Source organism: Aquarana catesbeiana, linkage group LG01, assembly GCF_042186555.1.
Source record: "Aquarana catesbeiana isolate 2022-GZ linkage group LG01, ASM4218655v1, whole genome shotgun sequence".
In the NCBI taxonomy this organism is placed as follows: Eukaryota; Metazoa; Chordata; class Amphibia; order Anura; family Ranidae; genus Aquarana; species Aquarana catesbeiana.
The window spans coordinates 563,274,697-563,294,241 of record NC_133324.1 but is presented as its reverse complement, the minus strand read 5'-3'; the positions used below and the strand labels follow the sequence as shown (position 1 = coordinate 563,294,241).

General features: G+C 42.5%; 1 protein-coding gene across 7 annotated transcripts in view; it reads right to left on the bottom strand.

Moving 5' to 3' along the window:
* Positions 1–3,457: 3,457 nt before the first annotated feature.
* DAZAP1 (DAZ associated protein 1) overlaps positions 3,458–19,545 on the bottom strand; it is a 50,391-nt gene continuing 34,303 nt past the window's right edge. For 2 of the 7 annotated variants that reach the window (XM_073596620.1, XM_073596662.1), the window contains 5 exons: positions 19,346–19,496; positions 17,972–18,001; positions 17,729–17,866; positions 17,451–17,624; positions 3,458–4,448 (listed from right to left, as the gene is read on the bottom strand). In XM_073596620.1, the coding sequence (XP_073452721.1) occupies positions 4,273–4,448; positions 17,451–17,624; positions 17,729–17,866; positions 17,972–18,001; positions 19,346–19,496 (669 nt within the window). In that variant the 3' untranslated portion in view covers positions 3,458–4,272. Of the gene's footprint in view, positions 4,449–7,386; positions 7,436–17,073; positions 17,135–17,450; positions 17,625–17,728; positions 17,879–17,971; positions 18,002–19,345; positions 19,497–19,545 lie in introns of all 7 variants that reach the window. The other 5 variants (XR_012235682.1, XR_012235683.1, XM_073596646.1 and 2 more) reach the window with 5 other exon arrangements.

The following is a 19,545-nucleotide window of genomic DNA, read 5'->3' as shown; positions in this document are numbered from 1 at the left end:
GTATATGGTCACTACCAAATACGTAAAAAATGGTTACAACAGGTAGATATGTGGATAATGGTGAGAATGGTGTACACAGATGGAGTTTAAAGCTGATAATTGATGAGTGCATCTTTCACCAAAATCCTTTCTTCCACCACATCTAATTCAGTTTCACCATTTATTAAGTAACTCAATAAAATCCAATATTCAATGACACCATGTATGTTCAAAAGTGGTCATATAGCTCAAGGTCGGTGTTATGTGAGCTTAGGACAATACACTTTTCCCAAAAGCTAAAGGAACCAGCTGTGCTTCGGTGGAGATCAGAATGATCTCGGCGTTCGGCACTTCCTCCTCCTAACTTCGTGTTGAATCTGGACGCTAAAAGATCTACATCCGGAGTCCCCCATCTTTTGCAAACCTCCCGAAAAATGTCGGGGTGAAGAGACCATTCTCCCGGGAATAACTGCTGGCGACTTAAGTAGTCCAAAGCTTGGATCGTTTTGTTCCAAGCAGACAGGATACTGTTTTGCAACAGTCTCGAATGGAACTGGACATAGGGGATGGCTTCGGATGAAGCCACCATCTTTCCTAACAACCTCATGCAAAGGTGAATTGAGGGATTTCTTTTCGACCTGACCATCCGCACCAGCTCTCGTATTGGAGCTCATCTTTGGCGGAGGCAAGAACACCTTCTTCTGGGCTGGGCTCAAGTCCAAATACTCCAGCCTTCTTAATGATTTTAAGGAAGACTTCTCTAGGTTGATGATCCAACCCAGGCTTTCCAGGTAACTGGTTGTAATGCGTACACTTTGCTCTAAGCGAGCCACTGACTGGTCTATTAGCAATAGATTGTCTAAGTACGCCAAGACTGTTATGCCCTGTGCCCTTAACCTGGCTAGAGGTGGGGCCAGTACTTTTGTGAATACCCAGGGTGCTGTGGCTAGCCCGAAGGGTAAGGCCACAAACTGAAAGTGCTGCTACTTCGAATCGCAGAAACCTTTGGTGAGTGGGAAATATAGGGACATGCAGATATGGTTGTAGGATGGAGACCACTGACCTGATCAACTGCATGCGAAAGGAGTAGATTTTCAGGAACAGATTTAGATTCCTTAGATTTAGAATGGGTCTGACATCTCCATTTGGTTTTGGTACCGTAAAAAGGTTTGAATAAAACCCCAAACCTTGCTCTTCTGTGGGGATCTTTATGATCACCCCCTGAGCCAATAATCAGTCTGATGCTTGAAACAGGGATTGCCTTTTCCCTGGATCCTTGGGAACGTTTGATCTCAGAAAATGAGATGGTGGAAACTACCGAAATTCTAGTTTAGTCTGTGGCAAGACTTGAAAATTGCTGTTCACAAACACTCTCTATCCAATCTGACAGAGCTTGAGCTATTTTGCATAGAAGAATGGGCAAACATTTTTCTAGATGTGCAAAGCTGGTAGAGACATCCCCAAAAAGACTTGCAGCTGTAATTGCAGTGAAAGGTGGTTCTATAAAGTATTGACTCAGGGGGGCTGAATACAAATGCATGCCACACTTCAGATATTTGTAAAAGATTTTGAAAACCATTTATCATTTTCCTTCCAATTATGTGCCACTTTGTTTTGGTCTATTACATAAGATCCCCCCAAAAATACCAGGCCATTTTTTGCGTAAAACAAATCTGTCATCATCAATTTAGGCCAATATGTATTCTGCTACATATTTTTGGTAAAAAAAATCCCAATAAGTGTATATTGATAGGTTATTAGCAAAAGTTAGTGTCTGTAAACTGCAAAATATTAATGGAATTTTTATTTATTTTACTAGTAATGGCGGCGATCAGCGACATTGTGGGACTGTGATATTGCGACGGACAAATTGGACACCCCACACTTTTTTGGGAACCAGTGACACAAATACAGTGATCAGTGCTAAGAATATGCACGGTCACTGTATTAATGACACTGGCTGGGATGAGGTTAACATCAGGGGGTGATCAAAGTGTTAACTGTGTGCCTAGCTGGTGTTTCAGTGTAGTGGGGGAGGTGTTTTTACTAGTGGAACCCAAGGATCAATGTTCCTGCGTTACAGGAACACAGAATCCATGCCTTCTGTACTGACAGAACGGCAATCTGCCTTGTTTACATAGGCAGATTGCCGTTCTGCCTGTGTAGAGAACGATCCGTGGGACCCGCTGATCAGCTCAGACTCTGTAGATTCACATGGGAGCAAGCCTCTGGAAGTGCAGAATCACGTATATATACTTGATCCTGCGCAGCGCGGCTGCCCGGTAGCAGTAAGTATGCTAGGGCGGCCAGCAAGCGGTTAGAAGACTATTTTGTGTTGCTTTCACAATTTGTTTTATAGGTAATTTTTTTTTTTTAATTGCATGTACTGGGGTTTCACTTTTGAACCATGTCTTTATTGTGGTGTTCTATCTTCATTGTAATTCCAGATTATTCTGGAATAAAGGATTTATATTCATGTTGAAAGGTAAAGCGCTTGCAAGGGTAGAATTCCCCCCCCTCCCCATTTTCCTGGAATTTGGATTTAAAGTGAATTGCCCCCAATTAATTAGTCACACAGTACATGGTTCCCTAAGCATTGCAGCATCTTTTTTTGTGTATATACCTTTTATTAGCCCTTTTTTTTAGCTCTCCCAATTGTCCTATATCATCTCTATATCTAGTAGGAGGGACACAGATTCCTTCTGACTTGTGCAAGATATGTCAGAAGAGGAATCTTATCTTCCTCCCTGTGGCCCTCAATGCAGTGTGTATGAAATGAGAGGGGCATGGCTGGCAGTGTAGGAGATCATCTTTCTAACTCCAGACTACATGTTGACAGGAAGGAGGGGGAGATGAAGATGGGCACAGAGACAGGAGAGCTGTGTGTGACGCAGACATGCACAAACTATGATCTCTCGGCTCAGCAGACATGGTAAATCTTGGTCAGCACTCAGGAGGGGAGTCAGGACCTGGCATTATCAAAATAGGTATTGTAGGAGATACAGAGGAATGATTTAAAAAGCAAAGGTGCCATGCTACTAATTGCACATTAAAAAGGGACAGGAGCAGCATTTTTTTTTTGGGTTAACAAACGCTTTAATCTTTGTGTATCCAAACATCTGTTCATAGGACGAACACGGTTCTGCAATTTTTATCTTCAATAGTAAGGTTCCATTCACATCTTTGCTTTCCAAAATGGTGGATGGAAATCGCAATTCTAAATAACGGCAAATCACGGGACGCCCGTGTGATCCCCGTCACTTAAAATGGCACCCTGATTTTACCGCAATTGTCCCCTGACGGATCACTGCAAAATTGCACCACGATCGGGGTGCCATTGGAAGTGACGGATCTCCTTGATGCCCCAAGATTCCCTGCTATTTCATATAGATTCGGAACGCCAAGATGTGAACGGAGCCTCAAAGCACAGTTACAAAATGTAAACAACGGATTAATAATAAGAAACATCACCAAAATGTATCATCCAAAATGATTTTTTTATTTCAAACCAGGAGGTATTCACCAGTTAGTGCAAAATGCACTGCACACCTTCAGCCTGAGGAATTTACACCTAGAGATGGCTCCAATACCCCAGAGAACTTGCAGTTAGAATGCAATAAGTAAGGGGCACATATCAAGTCTCTGCATTGGTGACTTTTGAGCAGGTGACTGTTCCCTGCACTCTGCCTCATGTCAAGTAACAAAATCAAGAACTACACTCAGTAGGAAATCACTGGGTAACTCAGAGATGCTGACTTATTGCACTCAACAACCCACAACCCCCAAAATAAAATAAAATTAATGAAAAATATATTCAGAAGCAAGGAGTTAAAACTTTTCTGAACTCCAGTGTTGCCGGAAACCCTGCAATTAAATTAAAAAATAAACCTGCATACATAGTAGAAAATCTTTTTGTTTAAAAAATTCACAATTTTTAAATGTATATATTTTATCTTTAAACATAAAAGTTTACAATTAATGGTAAAACAAAGGCTCAGAGAAAAAAATTCCCCCAAAATAAGGAAAACAATATGAACCAATAAACCTGAAGAGTTCCATTAAAGCTGCAGATGTTTTCAAGACCCTGTTTGGAACCAGTGACTCATTGGCTTTGTTTGTGCTGATGGGTCAAAAAAAAGATGTAAAAACTCTTGTCCAAACACCCACAGCTTATCCTTCAAATCATAGAACCTCCACAAGTCTCTAAGCAGGATGTGTCTTGACCAGGTGATTGTCACAAGTTCAGAGGTGGATGCGTCCTTTTGTTTCCACTGTGCACCCCATTCCCTGATGTTAACGTCTATAAGGATGAAATCCTTGCACATTGTGATTCTGTCCTCTTCCCAAGCCACTGCCACCCGCAGGCGGGCCTGCCGATGCCGGTGCAGTTGTTGCTGTCGTATATGAGGGGGGTTGTTGGCTGGGGTCAGAGTAACTCTGTCCAAACCCACTCATATCCTGTCCGTATCCTATAGCAAAGAAACAGACAAGCATAAAGATTGTGCAACCAAAACCAAATACACAGTTATGGATATTTATAAGAAAACAGGGTAAACGGTGTTCTGTGGTTTTCCCCCCAATGCATACCATAACACATGCACTCTATTATCTTGTAAAAGCGTTACGTTTTCTTTAAGTTACAAAAGCAGATGGGCACACTCTGGGTATAGAATTTTCCATTAATTTTTTTTATATTTAAGGTTTACAGCATATCTAAACTTATTTGTGTATTGTACAACATCTGAAAAGTTGGGCATCACTTCCATAAGACTAGCATGTCTTCTCTCATCCACACTGAAGTTTTAAGGGTACAACAGAAACTAAACTTTTACCCCAAGGCAGAGTAGAGGACCAGAAAGAGGTCCATCCAGTGAATATATGAAACTTTAATTTTTTCATTAAAGTGGAACTAAAGGCAACATTTAAAAAAAACTTAGGGCAGGCAATCTCTCTTCTGCAAGAAAATAAACCTACCTGCTCTAGTGTGCTGTGACATTTGTAGCTCAATATACATCGCCAGCACAGTCCCTGTATGCCAAGATCACTGACTATGCATATGCTGGAGTTGTCATTCCCACACTGGCCAATCAAGACTGTCAAAAACTGGCATCTGAAAGGTGCTGGGGAGAAGACACCAGCAAGGGAACCCTCTTGGACTTCAATCATTGGAGGAGTGAACATGGTGCAGTTCTGCTTTAACAGAGCAAGCTGTCCAGCAAAAAGTAGCAGTTAGAGGTTTGAGACAAAACATTAAGGGCTTGTTCACACCATACGTGCATGAAAACTGATGGGAAAACCGTGCAGATTTCACTTGCAGAAACATCAATTTCACATCAGTTTACATGCGTGTGAACATCAGTTTAAATGCAGGTCAGTTATGTGCCCTATTCACACCAATGTTGATGTCATGGCAGTTTTTCCCTGTGCAGAAAACTGCATAAACTTTGCAGATTCCTGCGCAGAAAAAAATCTGCACATGATACCAGTGTTGTGGTGTGAACAGGACACAGAGAACATTTTTTTTTTTTTTTTTTTTTTGTGCTTTTGCAAAACGCGTGCAGAAAGACTAACGTCTCTGCACCATGGTGTGAATGAGGCCCTAAAGAAAAACTAAAGTCAAACTACTTGCGAGTAGGCAGACTATTTACCTCAGAAGAAACAAAAGTCTTTTCTACAATAAATCTACCTGCCTCCTTCACAGTCATCTACAATGTACATACACTGAGCTGCGCAGTTTACATTACAGCACCAGGAGTTAGATCACCCGGTACTGGCCAATCAAGACTCCCAAAAGAAACTGGCACCATGGACATCTGGCTGTTAGAGAGAAGGTGAGTATCTGCAGCTTTAATAAGTATTCCTAAAATGGTCAGTTTTTATTCATTTTTTTGTAAAATCTTTATCAAAAATGAAAAAAAAAAAAACTGTTGCTGCAACTGCTTAAAAAGTGTTAGCTGGAGAGTTTGGCATTATTTCCTTAGACGCACTAGCAAATTTAGGACTATACTAACACCATCATCTTCAGTGTTTGACAATGCCACTGTCCAAGGGTGGCTCCTCTGCTTCTCGTGACCCTAAATAGGAAGTGTCTTACTGGCCAGATCACCAGGTGAAAACACGGGAAAATAAAGTAGTTATGAAGGCTGAAGGTTTTTTTTTTTTTTTGTTTACCTTCATGCATTCTATGCGTGTGCTGCTCCCCCCCACAGCCCTCCCAAAACTCACCTGAGCCCCCTCTCGATCCACCGATGTGCGCGAGATCCTCATTGGCTGAGACAACAAGGGGAGCCACTGGCTCCCACTACTGTCAAATCACAGCCAGTGAGCCAATAAGGAGAGAGCAGGGGGACAGGGCTGAGCCGCAGCTCTGTGTGTCTTATGGGCATGTACCAGTGCCCCCATAGCAAGTGACTTACTATTGGGGGAGGAGCTATAAGTGCCAGCGGGGGACCCGAGAAGAGGAGGATTGGGGCTTTTTTGTTTTGGGATTTACAAACCCCACAACATTACAACATTTTGTTGGACAAAAGCCAGTATTGCCAGTCTGACCCTAGGCCAGCTACAAGTTGCAACATTTACCAGTGCGGTATTAAAGTACCTATGAAGTACTGCAACGGACACCTAAGAAGTCGGAATTTGACCAATAGTCAAGTTAAAGCGGAGTTCCACCCTAAAGTGGAACGTCCGCTCATCGGATTCCTCCCCCCCTCCGGTGTCACAATTGGCACCTTTCAGGGGGGAGGGGGGTACAGATACCTGTATAATACAGGTATCTGCACCCACTTGCCGGGTATAGCTAGCCGCAGACTCCCCGCCCACCCCCGTTGTGTTGTGGGAAATACACAGTTCCCACAACACAACGGGGACCAGTGTAGACGTGCAGCGCGACTCGCGCATGCACAGTAGGGAACCGGGCAGTGAAGCCGCAAAGCTTCACTTCCTGATTCTCTCAGCGAGAATGGCGGCGGCAGCACCCAAGGACCGAGGGACGGTTCGGTCTCGGGTGCCGACATCGCTGGACCCCGGGACAGGTAAGTGTCCTTATTTTAAAAGTCAGCAGCTTCAGTATTTGCAGCTGCTGACATCTAAATTTATTTTTTTTTCGCGAAACTCCGCTTTAAGCTCACTACTGAACAATGCTTGTTATTAAGGGGTCACTTTGCTATCTTCCACCCACCTATTTACATGCTGTTGATTCCTACGCACCTTATTTGTTTGTGCTTTCTGCACTTTGTCATATCTTGTAAACACAATATTTGTATATAAAACTAAAACTTTATGACACTGGTGGTTATTTTTCTTTTTTCATCTTATGTTGGTATGTGTTTTAAACCCTTTAATCAATTAGGATTACAAGAAAATCCTAACACAATAAAGCTGATAAACTGCTACAAGTAACAATCCTACCTTTATGCCATAAACAAGCCTTTCAAACAAAGCAGAGGCTTTCCAGGCACTAAAAATGATGCATATAGAAACAAAAACATATTTAATTACTGTTCTATGAAGCATATCTTAACTCTAGCTGCATAAAGCATTGTAGAAACAATTCTATTATTTTTTCAATTTTACAATACTTTAAAGTGTGCACTAAAATTTTAGTGTTTTTAACTTAAAACTAAAAATACTTAAAAAAAAAAAAAAAAGAAAAAAAAAAAAAAGTTAAAACAGTCATGCAAATATCGTGCAACATAAAAATTGCAACTGCCACCATTTTATTCTACTGGGCCTCTTCTCTCAGAAAATATATAATTGAATTTATAAAATTCAGATTTTAAAATGTGTGTGAAAAATTAAACTGCTCCAGTAGTAAAAGTGGTTAATGAAAGGCTTATGGTAGGTTTATATGACATTTTAGGGCACTGGGTTTAGGTCTACTTCAAGTGGACTGTCTAAATAGCAAAAAAAAAGTAAAAAAAACAAATCCCAATATTTATATGGGATATTGTTCCAAAAAGCCATAGCCAACTATAACCAACTGCCCTGTCACCACTAAACTCCACCTTGACCAGTGATTCTCAACCTTTCTAATGCTGTGACCCCTTGATAAAATTTCCCAAGTTGTGGGGACCCCTAACAGTAAAATTATTTGTTTTTATTTATTGTAGCGTGGGTTGCCAGCACCCAAGACAAGTAATTTGCACCCCTAACCCATGGACATTTAGTGCTCCCAGATTCCATTACACTCGTACAGTATTAAAAACCTATTATGGTACATTTTAGGATGTACTAACACTCTCTCTTTGGTCTACTTTCTTTGCCTCTCTCTAGCCATCTTTCTTGTTCTTTCTCTCCCTTTTTCTTTGTTCCTCCCCCTCTTTTCCTCTCTCTTCTATGTATTCTCTATTTTTATTCCTTGGTGGGGAGTGGGGGGGAATGGGATGAGTGGCAGTGCTGGCGGGGAGTTGGGATGAGTGTCAGTCTTGCTGGGGGGGGGGGCGGCTGTCTGGGGTGGTGTCGGATCAGTGGCAGTGCTGGGGTAGTTCTGATCAGACAACTTAGGTGCTCTTGATGAAGGTCATCTGCTCATCTGAGAACTGAAGTGGGGGACTTAATGGCAACTCTAATCACAGGTAGTGTTACTCACTTTGTCTCCGGCTTCACCATGTCTCCAGTTCTTTGGTGTCTCGCAGCAGTGACACCTATGCCGAAATCAGGAGATGGGGTCTCCTCCAGCCCCTCCCACTTCACATTCCTCACCAGTCAGCTGACCTCTAGTCTCTGCCCCCCAGCCATGCCGTGAACTGAATGGGTGGCTGCGAAGAGGCTGAGTGGGCGGCCGCGGGCTCCAGAAACAGCCCAGCTGGGCAGCCACAGGCTCCAGAGACAGCCCTGCTGGGCGGCCGTGAAAAGGCTGGGAGAGTGGCACGGGCTTCAGGAACAGCCCAGGATTTAGTGACCCCTGGCAAATCGTCATTCGACCCCCCCGAGAGGGACCTGACCCCCAGGTTAAGAACCAATGATCTTGACAGAGGGCATAAAACTGCATCTAAATGACCTACCATCAAAAAAAGCCACTAGATGTCACTTCCATCATTATGAATATTTTCCAAAAGACCAGAGGAATACCTCGCACTAATTTCGACAGAGCTCTGATCACCATCTATCCATATATGGCAAGAGAAACCTTTGCAAGCCAGGGGGAATTAAAACTGCTACTATACCTACATAAATCAAGGAGACATCTATCGCTGGGGATAACCCTTTTTCTTTCACATGCAAACACAGATCTGCCACACTGCAGAAACTCCAGACTTCTGTCCCGCACTTCTAAACATCCATGTCTTATTGCTTCAAAGCCAGTCTCATCATATGAAACCGGTGAACTTCTATGTTTAACTGAAAAAAGGCACAGATCTCGGATCTGCAACGTAAGATGAAGCTTGCTCAGAACCTAACCATCATATTACAGAGTTTGAACTCTACCCTCCACAACCCCTCCTTGTAACATATTCCTGCTCCTGCAGCCGCCGCCTTTGTGACATCAGTAGGGGGGGAAGTTCCCCCATACCAGCTGTCACTTTTTAAAAAAAGCGTAACTGTGTGGCGCTCTGCCCACACAGCCATGTCATTCATTCACGGAGTTCCAAAAATCCTTTGCGGCTTGTAGTTCTCAATGAACTACCACGCCACTGTTGAGCGCTGTGGTAGTTCATGGATTCTTCCTGTCGGAGTGAAACAGCTTACATTGACCGTCTGGGGAAATCCTGCTGATCACAGGTGCATGCTTTTCAGGCTCCTAAAAAAATGTAACCACTTCCTGCCCACTGTATGCAGAATGAAGGCCGGTAAGTGGTTCCGTTATCGTGACTAGGCGTCATATGATGTCCAGCAGGATAACATGCCGGCGCGCGCCAGAGCTGCGATTGCAAGTGTGGCGTGTCAGTCTAACACCCCGCATCTCCAATCGTGATAAGAAGCCTCTGTCAGATCACAGCTGATCATCTCGTGAACCAGGAAGTGCCGATAAACGGCATTCTTTGTTTCGCGCTGACAGGGAGAGCTGATTGGCGGCTCTCCCTGTCGGGGGGGTGTTCTGTGCTGATAATCAGCACATTGATTATCAGCACAGCCCCCTCAAATGTACAAATTACCTGCCAACCAGTGCCCAGCAATGTAAAAATAATATATTCTGCCAGTGCCCACCACAGTGCCAATCACTGCCCACCACAGTGCCAAACACTGTCCAGCAGTAACAAATGTCAGTACTTATCAGTGCCTCATCATCAGTTCTGCCTGTCAGTGCCGCCGGTCAGTGCCACCTGTCAGTGCCAACTATTGGTGCTCATCAGTGCTGCCTATCAGTGCCTCCTCATCAGTGCCCGTCAGTGAAGGGGAAAACAAAATTTTATGACAAACTAAAAAAAAATATTTTTTTCAAAAATGTTGGTCTTTTTTAGTTTGTTTAGCAAAAAATTAAAAAAACGCAGAGGTGATCAAATACAAAAAAAAAAAGCTCTATTTGTGGGAAGAAAATGATAAAAATTTACTCTGAGTACAGTGTCGCATGACCGTGCAATTGTCATTCAAAGTGTGACAGCGCTGAAAGCTGAAAATTGCTCTGGGCAGGAAGGGGCGTAAGTGTCTGGTATTGAAGTGGTTAAAAAACAAAAATTAGTAAATGCACCTGAAAAAAAAAAAACGTACATTTATTTAAAGGTGAACTTATCCTTTAACCACTTATGTACCGCTCGCCGCAGTTTTACGTTGGTACTTTGAAGAGGAATATCGTTATGGCAGCAGCTAGCTGCCATAACCCCGGTATCCTCTTCTTCAGCGGGCAGTCCGCTTTCAGATAAAAGTGGTCTCTGCAGCGGATTCGCCGCAATATCACTTAGCAGCGGGAGAGGGCCCACACCTCCCGTGGCGCCCTACGCCGCTTACCAAAGTCTTCGGTATCGGTGGAGGCGATCGGATCCTTTTCCTGGCTTAACATGGAGACGAGTGAGGGGAAGATGGCTCCAACCCGTCTCCATATCATTGCAGGGCGGAAGCAACGTGAAAACATCACTTCCGCCCATAGCTCTTAAAGGGCCATTTTTTTAAAATTGCATTTTAGTGTAAATATGAGATCCGAGGTCTTTTGATCTCAGACCTCATATTTAAGAGGTCCTGTCATGATTTTTTTTTCTATTACAAGGGATGTTTACATTCCTTGTAATAGGAATAAAAGTGACACATTTTTTTTTTAAAGAACAGTGTAAAAATAAAAAATAAAAAGGTAACATAAGAATTTTTTTTTTTGTCCCTCCAAGCTCGCGTGCAAAAGAGAACGCATACGTGAATAGCGCCCGCATATGAAAACGGTGTTCAAACCACACATGTGAGGTATCGCCGCGATCGGTAGAGCGAGAACAATAATTTTTTGCCCTAGACCTCCTCCGTAACTCAAAACATGCAACCTGTAGAACTTTTTAAACGTCGCCTATGGAGATTTTTAAGGGTAAAAGTTTGTCGCCATTCCACGAGTGGGCGCAATTTTGAAGCAAGATATGTTGGGTATGAATTTACTCGGCGTAACATTATCTTTCACAATATTAAAAAAAAAATTGGGCTAACTTTACTGTTGTCTTATTTTTTAATTCAAAAAAGTGTATTTTTTTCCAAAAAAAGCGTGCTTATAAGACCGCTGCACAAATATGGTGTGACAGAATGTATTGCAACGACTGCCATTTTATTCTCTAGGGTGTTAGAAAAAATATGAATATAATGTTTGGGGTTCTAAGTAATTTTCTAGCAAGAAAAAAACTGTTTAACTTGTAAACAACAAATTTGCAAAAATGCATTCTATGCATTAAGGTGAAAAAACTTCTGGCAGTGACCAGTCCCCCCAGCCTCCCCGTTTTACTTACCTGAGCCCCTTCATTCTCTTGACGGAGACGCGTTCTCCCTCTCTGTACAGGGTCCCGGCTCTCGATTGGATAGATTGATAGCAGCGCAGCCATTGACTTCCGTTGCTGTCAATCAAATCCAATGTCACGGGGCATTCGTGTCTATGGACGAAAAATGCTGGACTTGGGAGCGTGCCCGCACGGTAACCCCCAGGGAGAGCGCCTCTCCTAGGGGGTTATCTGCTGCGAGGAGGAGCCGCCAAGCGACCCCAGAGGAGGAGGATCGGGGCCTCTCTGGGCAAAACGAGCTACACAGTGGAGGCAAGTATGATATATGTTTGTCATTTTAAAAAAATAAAACACGAAGGTTTACAAAGTCCTGACCAGCCATTGGTGCTTTGAATCTCTAAATTGGTCCCCACATGAAAGTCCGTATAATCACCATATCAGTTCACCCTAGTGTGTTCTCAATTCGCTATCTGTTCTTGGTATTCTAAAATTTTACCCGATTAAATAGCTCCAACAAAATGGTGACAGTCTGCACACATCAACTGCCTGTTGAATAAATATGAATGAGATGGGTAAAAGATGGCTTAAGCTCCTGTTCTCCACTGATCGTGAACTCCTCAGACGCATTTTGCCCTTTTTGAGGCCTCAACAGATATGGACAAACACTCCTGGTATTTTAGAGATAGTTTCCTGTAACTTTCTCACAAACCTCCCAGACTCCCTACTATGACACCGAGACAGTTAATCCATTAGAAGAAATGTTCTTGCTCACTTCAGGCCCATCTCAACACATCTTGTCTCTGTAAAAACTGCTCATAGGAGCACATCAAGACCCTCCAGCATACTTAGTCAACTGGAAGCAGTTTGTTGTCTCATACCATCTCTGACAAACACAGATGCAAACTTCTAATGTATAATTCCTTGAACACCAATACACTGAGGATTCATTTTAAACTTCCAGGTCAGTGATAGACGCAGTACCCTTAAATAGGTGGGACACAGGTTTCTCCAAGTGCTGGATGGGTACTCTGCTCCCTTTCCCATATTTGATGGCAGTGCCCACTTATTAAATTTTTGGAAACTGACCCAATAGCAAGAATTACCACTGTGAGCCCTCTACTAGACACTACTTATTGCATGAGATAACTAGGTCTGCCACTTCATATAGATAATCATTGATCCTACACTTTCTGAAGGCCTGATCACAAATAATTGAACCCCCCCCCAGACCACCAGAAGGGTTAGCTACATTATAAAAAAATCCAATTACATGTCTTTTATGGAGCCATTCCTAGAGATATATACAGTATCTCACAAAAGTGAGTACACCCCTCACATTTGTGTAAATATTTTATTATATCATTTAATGTGACAACACTGAAGAAATGACATTTTGCTACAATGTAAAGTAGTGAGTGTACAGCTTGTATAGTGTAAATTTACTCTCCCCTAGAGCTGCACGATTCTGGCCAAGATGAGAATCACAATTTTTTTGCTTAGAATAAAAAGATCACGATTCTCTCACGATTCTTGCAACGTAAAATCTTTCACATTATACAAAAAAAAAATTGGGCTAAATTCACTGTTTTTTTAATTCATTAAAGTAAATTTTTCCAAAAAAATTGCATTTGAAAGACTGCTGCGCAAATACCAGTGTGACATAAAATATTGCAACAACTATTTTATTCTCTAGGGTCTCTACTAAAAATATATATATAATGTTTGGGGGTTCTAAGTAATTTTCTAGCAAAAAAAAAAAAAAGGTTTTAGCTTGAAACCAACAAATGTCAGAAAAAGGTTTAGTGATTAAGTGGTTAAACTTTCCTCATTTACACACTTGAAGTCTATTCCTTTGACAAATTGTAACAATGTTTATACCTAAGTTCCACTGCTAAAGCAGGTTGTGATTCTTGGCAGACTGCCCAATTTTTCTCTTCCTTTCTTTTGAAGGCTGTGGCTTCAGAAGAGCAGAGAGAATGCTTTGCATTGACAGAATCTGAAACACCTTCGTCAAGATCGCAAGGGGGGGGGGGGGGGGGGGATCGCGAATAACGATTCTTGACAATTAATCGTGCAGCTCTACTGTCCCCTCAAAATAACTCACACAATCATTAAAGTCTAAACCGCTGGGAAAAAAAAAGTGAGTACACCTCTAAGTGAAAATGTCCAAATTGGGCCCAAAGTGTCAATATTTTGTGTGGCCACCATTATTTTTCCAGTACTGCCTTAACCCTCTTGGGCATGGAGTTCACCAGAGCTTCACAGGTCTAAGGTTTAGGTCTGAAGACATGCTTGGTCAGTCCATCACCTTTACCCTCAGCTTCTTCAGCAAGGCAGTGGTGTGTTTGGGGTCATTATGTTAGAATACTGCCCTGCGGCCCAGTCTCCGAAGGAAGGGGATCATGCTCTGCTTGAGTATGTCACAGTACATGTTGGCGTTCATGGTTACCTCAAACTGTAGCTCCCCAGTGCCGGCAGCACTCATGCAGCCCCAGACCATGACACTCCCACCACCATGCTTGACTGTAGGCAAGACACACTTGTCTTTGTACTCCTCACCTGGTTGCCGCCACATAATATTTGGTTCAGATGGTGTCAAGTGTATTTTGGTCTCATCAGACCACAGGACGTGGTTCCAGTAATTCAAGTCCTTAGTCTGTTTGTCTTCAACAAACTTTTTGTGGGCTTTCTTGGGCATCATCTTAAGAAGAGGCTTCCTTCTGGGACGACAGCCATGCAGACCAAATTTGAGGCAGTATGCGGCGTATGGTCTGAGCACTGACAGGCTGGCCCTTCAACCTCTGCAGCAATGCTGGCAGCACTCATACATCCATTTCCCAAAGACAACCTCTGGATATAATGCTGAGAACATGAACTCAACTTTGGTCGCCCATGGAGAGCCCTGTTCTGAGTGGAACCTGTCCTGTTAAACTGCTGTATGGTCTTGGCCACTGCTGCAGCTCAGTTTCAGGGTCTTGACAATCTTCTTATAGCCTAAGCCATCTTTATGTAGAGCAACAATTCTTTTTTTTTTCAAATCATCAGAGTTCTTTGCCATGTTGAACTTCCAGTAATCAGTATGAGGGAGCGAGCGCGAACACCAAATTTAACACACCTGCTCCCTACTCACACCGGAGACCTTGTAACACTAACGAGTCGCATGACACCGGGGGGAGGGAAAATGGCTAATTGGGCCCAATTTGGACATTTCACTTAGGGGTGTACTCACTTTTGTTGCCAGCGGTTTAGACATTTATGGCTGTGTGTTAAGTTATTTTGAGGGGACAGCAAATTTACACTGTTATACAAGCTGTACACTCACTACTTTACATTGTAGCAAAGTGTAATTTCCTCAGATAGTATAAAATATTTACAAAAATGTGAGGGGTGTACTCACTTTTGTGAGATACTGTATTTTTTTTTTTACATTTTACTGTAGAACAAGCTTTACATGCTCTCAATGTAGACATGGGAAGATCAGATGAATACAGGCCTTGCCACAACTAGGCTCTTACTGCACTTCAACTGTCCCCTCGTTCATGCGATTCATTTCATAGTTTATATAACTAATTTTCTACAATGTTCTGGTATATGCACCATTCTTTGAACGGTGTTCATTTTGCATAGATGGACTCAGTCATTATTGTAGGACTTGACCTGTACCTAAAGTGACGCCAATATCCCTTAGCTGCCCATACATGGCTGTTTCTTCCGTTCAGTCAGTGAACTGAATGAAAAAAAAAAAAAAAAACTGAACCAGCTGAGTCACTGTATTCTTACAGCAGAGGACCCAGCTGGTTTGCAGCATTGATCAAACTAAGTTTTTTCAGCAAGCCCAATCATGTGCAGTAGATTGACTGCTCTCGAACAGGACCAGCCACTGACGGATTAAAATATGCCTGGTACCTGCTGAACTGGCCAAATTTTAATCCATCTATGGCCAGCTCTCTCCTCCAAAAATAATCCATACACATCTCAAACCCCTTTTTTTTTCCCCTTGCTTCTGTTTGTTTGGAACAAGCAGTGCACATTATTTGCAGTCATGTGTACTTCTCTATACACACACTAGAAACACATCACAAACAGACAAAAGATTTCCCAGCACACTTACCAGCCAGCCTTGTTGGCCCGGTCTAACAATTTAGGGTTAAAACAGAGTGATTTATTTGCATAAGCAACGTGAACTATTAGACAGGGCCAATTTGGTTGTTTTGCAGGCTGGCGAGTGTGCTGGGAAATCTTGTCTGTTTGTGATGTGCATTACCCTTTCCATATGCACCTTGCTGCAAAAGCCAGTCATAGGTTGGTGTGGTTGCCACTGTTTTGTACACTACAAACCAAGTCTATAGTACCCAGTCCACCTCAGGAGCAAGCCAAAAGAGGAATTTGGAGAGCAATAGAAGGTAGTTGTTTAAGTTAACAATACATACTTAAATAGAATGTATTCTTTTCAAACCAGAGTTTAGTTTTACTAACTATTCCACTGTACTCTATGATTCCTTTAATATGAATTAAATGTTTATTTGTAAAACAAAGATTGGGTATAAAGAATAAACACAATACAACAGATACAGGCTCTGGCATTTGTTTAGGGTGTTAGGTTAGCTCAGGGGAAGGGGGCAAAAGAGACAAATGCACTTTGTTTTAAAGTGTACTTATCCTTTAGGAGCAACTCTGAAATGACCGAATGACAAGAGACTAACCTACCTCACAGAATAAAAAAAATAAATAAACTCAAACTGTTCAAACCCTTCATACTTCTTTGATGCAGATTTCAGATGGCTTTATATCAGCTGAGCCCCAGTGGTCTGGTTGAAGAGGTAGATTATATTTTATAATCACATAACCCTTCCTGCCACAAGGGAGGTTTCTCACTTTTATTGTGACAAGAAAAACCCTTTGAAATTTAAAATGCCCAGTTCTGCGGCTGTATAATTACGATAAAACTGGCATAAATGCCTTAGATTTAGTGTTTGTACTTTAAATTTTTAACCAAGCTTCCATTCAAATACTGTTACATGATTTATCTTGACTGGTTTTTAGGGTACAAAATACCCACTGCAGACTACCCATCAAAAAATAAAAAAGTTTCTTTCAAAAAAATAAATACATTTTTAAGAAAAAAAGCTAAAAGCTATGGGCATTTGAGATACCCTAAAGAAAAGACAAAAGACTAATGTTAATGAATGGGGTGGTACTCTCCATAATGGAAGTGGTTAAAAACGATGATCTACCACTACCTACCATCACTTACCTTTTGTGTCCTTCAGAGAGAGTTCAAATCCACTCGGATAATTTCACAAAGCAGGCATTTCCTAGAAAGAGTGATTTCTTCAGGCTTTTTACGTGGGATGATGAAGGCATGCACTAAAACCCCAACCTGATATGCTAACCAGCCAGGCAGCAGGGTTAATGCATGGCATGGTTAGGAATGGAGTGGTCTGCCCCAAACTAGCAGGGGAGGGGACATACAAATTCATAAAAAGCTATAAAAGGGAACCTCACACATCCCTCACAAATGAAGAGCTCCAGCCTCTGCTCAAGAACTGTGCAAGACTTACTAACCACCCAACTACTGCCAAATTACATTTTCAATAAAAAAGTTAACTAAACATTACTCTCATTACTTACCAAATTGGCTAAAAGAAAAGTCTTGTTGACCACCAGGTTTACCAAGATCCTGAGCTGACTGCCCTGGAGGTTGAGGGAATGCCAGTGGTGCTGCTGCTCCAGGAGTACCAGGTGGTGGTGGAACGCCTGAAGTGACATACTGATCAGGAGGAGGTGGAGGCGCATAGCCATAACCTGCAATGACACAGAAAAAACACACACACACACACTAGTTTAACTTGCCAAGTAGAAAATCTTAATGGATTTTGTACAAGTAAAATTTAAACATTATAATTTACCAAATGGAGGGGTTGTTGCATAACCTGTTGGGAAACCTTGAGCTGCAGGAAAACTTCCTGGAGGTGACGAGACTAGGAAGGGGGTAAAGGCTTGAGGTGGAGGAGGAGCACCCCGGCCAGCAGGAGGCCCGTACCCGCCTGTGGAGAAGACTGCATTAGGAAGAACCAAAAAGAGGTAGGAGAGAATGAAGTGATCTGCCCAAGTTAAAGAAAAATAACATAGATTAATAGGGGATTACTTACCAATAGTCTGTCCTGCTGGCATCCACATGCCTAAGGAAAAACAATGATAAAGTCAGCAAGTGAAAAAATATAGAATGGTGTGAATTTCTATTTGCAATGATTAAAGAAAATAAATGTGAATATGCCACATTTGGGGCAGGTCCAGGTGGCTGCTTTGTGTACACTCGGCAAGCCACCTGTCAGTTTAGTAATGAAAGTGACCCAGCGGCTGTACAGCTGCCTGATAGCTTCCTGTGACCCCCAGAGTGCGCTCCATCATCACCCCCCACAAAAAAAAAAAGGCGGATATTATAAATAAACTTTTAGTGATTGTGGGGAAAAAATTAACTCAAAAGAATAAATTACACTCAAGCACTCCCTAAAAAAAGTTGAGCCCAGCCTTCCCCCACACACAAATGTAATTGCACCTGTTGGGGGAGCCTATGAATGAAGACATTGCTTGCGATACACGTTATATACTGCATACACTACTGTCTACACTGAAATGAGAGCAATAATGCATGATTAACTGCTTCCGGACCAGCAGGTTGGCTCCCCTGCACGAAACCACGTACCTGTATGTTGGCTCGTGGGGTCCGGATAACAGGCACGCGCACGCCCGCTGCATAGCAGGGGGGTGGGGCGATGCTCGCGGCCGACGGTCGCCGGCCACGAGCGAGCGTGACCAGGACACACAGAACAGGGACGAGTGTATGTAAACACACACTTCCCTGTTCTGTTAGGAGTGACAAATCGTGTGCTTTTAGCTATGGGACAGGAAGTGAAGGTAAATCTCCCTAATGACAGATAGTAAAAAAAACAAATTGTGACGGGTAATAATCTTCCTTTACTCTATCCAAAATTGAAAAAAAATATAGGGTACTGATGTCTGCCATCGTTTTGCAGGCGCGCGCAAATTTTCTGTAGAACTAAATGCAAAATATATTTATACCCCCCCCCCCATTTTGAATAGAGTAAGGAAGGGTTAGATCCCCTATCAGATTTTTTTTGCCATCTGTGTCCCATCTTAGAGATTTCCTTTCAAATAGCCAAACAGGAAGGGAGAGGAAATCCCTGCAAAATTAAGAAAATTCCTTGGGGACCCCCAGGTCACTAGAACTAGTGTCCCCACTGGAAGATTTCCCTTCTATTATTTTTCTGGGGACAACCTAAAAATTTGGGAATTTAATGGTAAACAGGACAAATGGATAAGGCGAATCTCCCCAACAGAGGGACAGACAAAAACTGACAGGTGTTCTAACCCCTCTCCACTCCCATCCAAAAAAAAAAAAAAAGTTTTGCCTTTAGTTATACTTTAAAGTTTAACACATTGGGCATTTACTTGGCGCATCCTAGATAAGTTTTACAAGCTACTGATCCGCCCAAAAGTCTCACCTTGTGGACTGTAACTCTGTGGCCAAGTGGGAGGTTGACCTGTCCATCCATTGGCTGTACTGGGCACGACCCTATTACCCCACTGATTGGATCCTGCAGGTCCAGGAGTTTGGCTTTTACTGTCACGAGGCTCTGCACGTTTCACTTCAACCTAAACAAAGACAGAGAATGGTCAAAAATAGTTCCATAGTCCCTGCCCT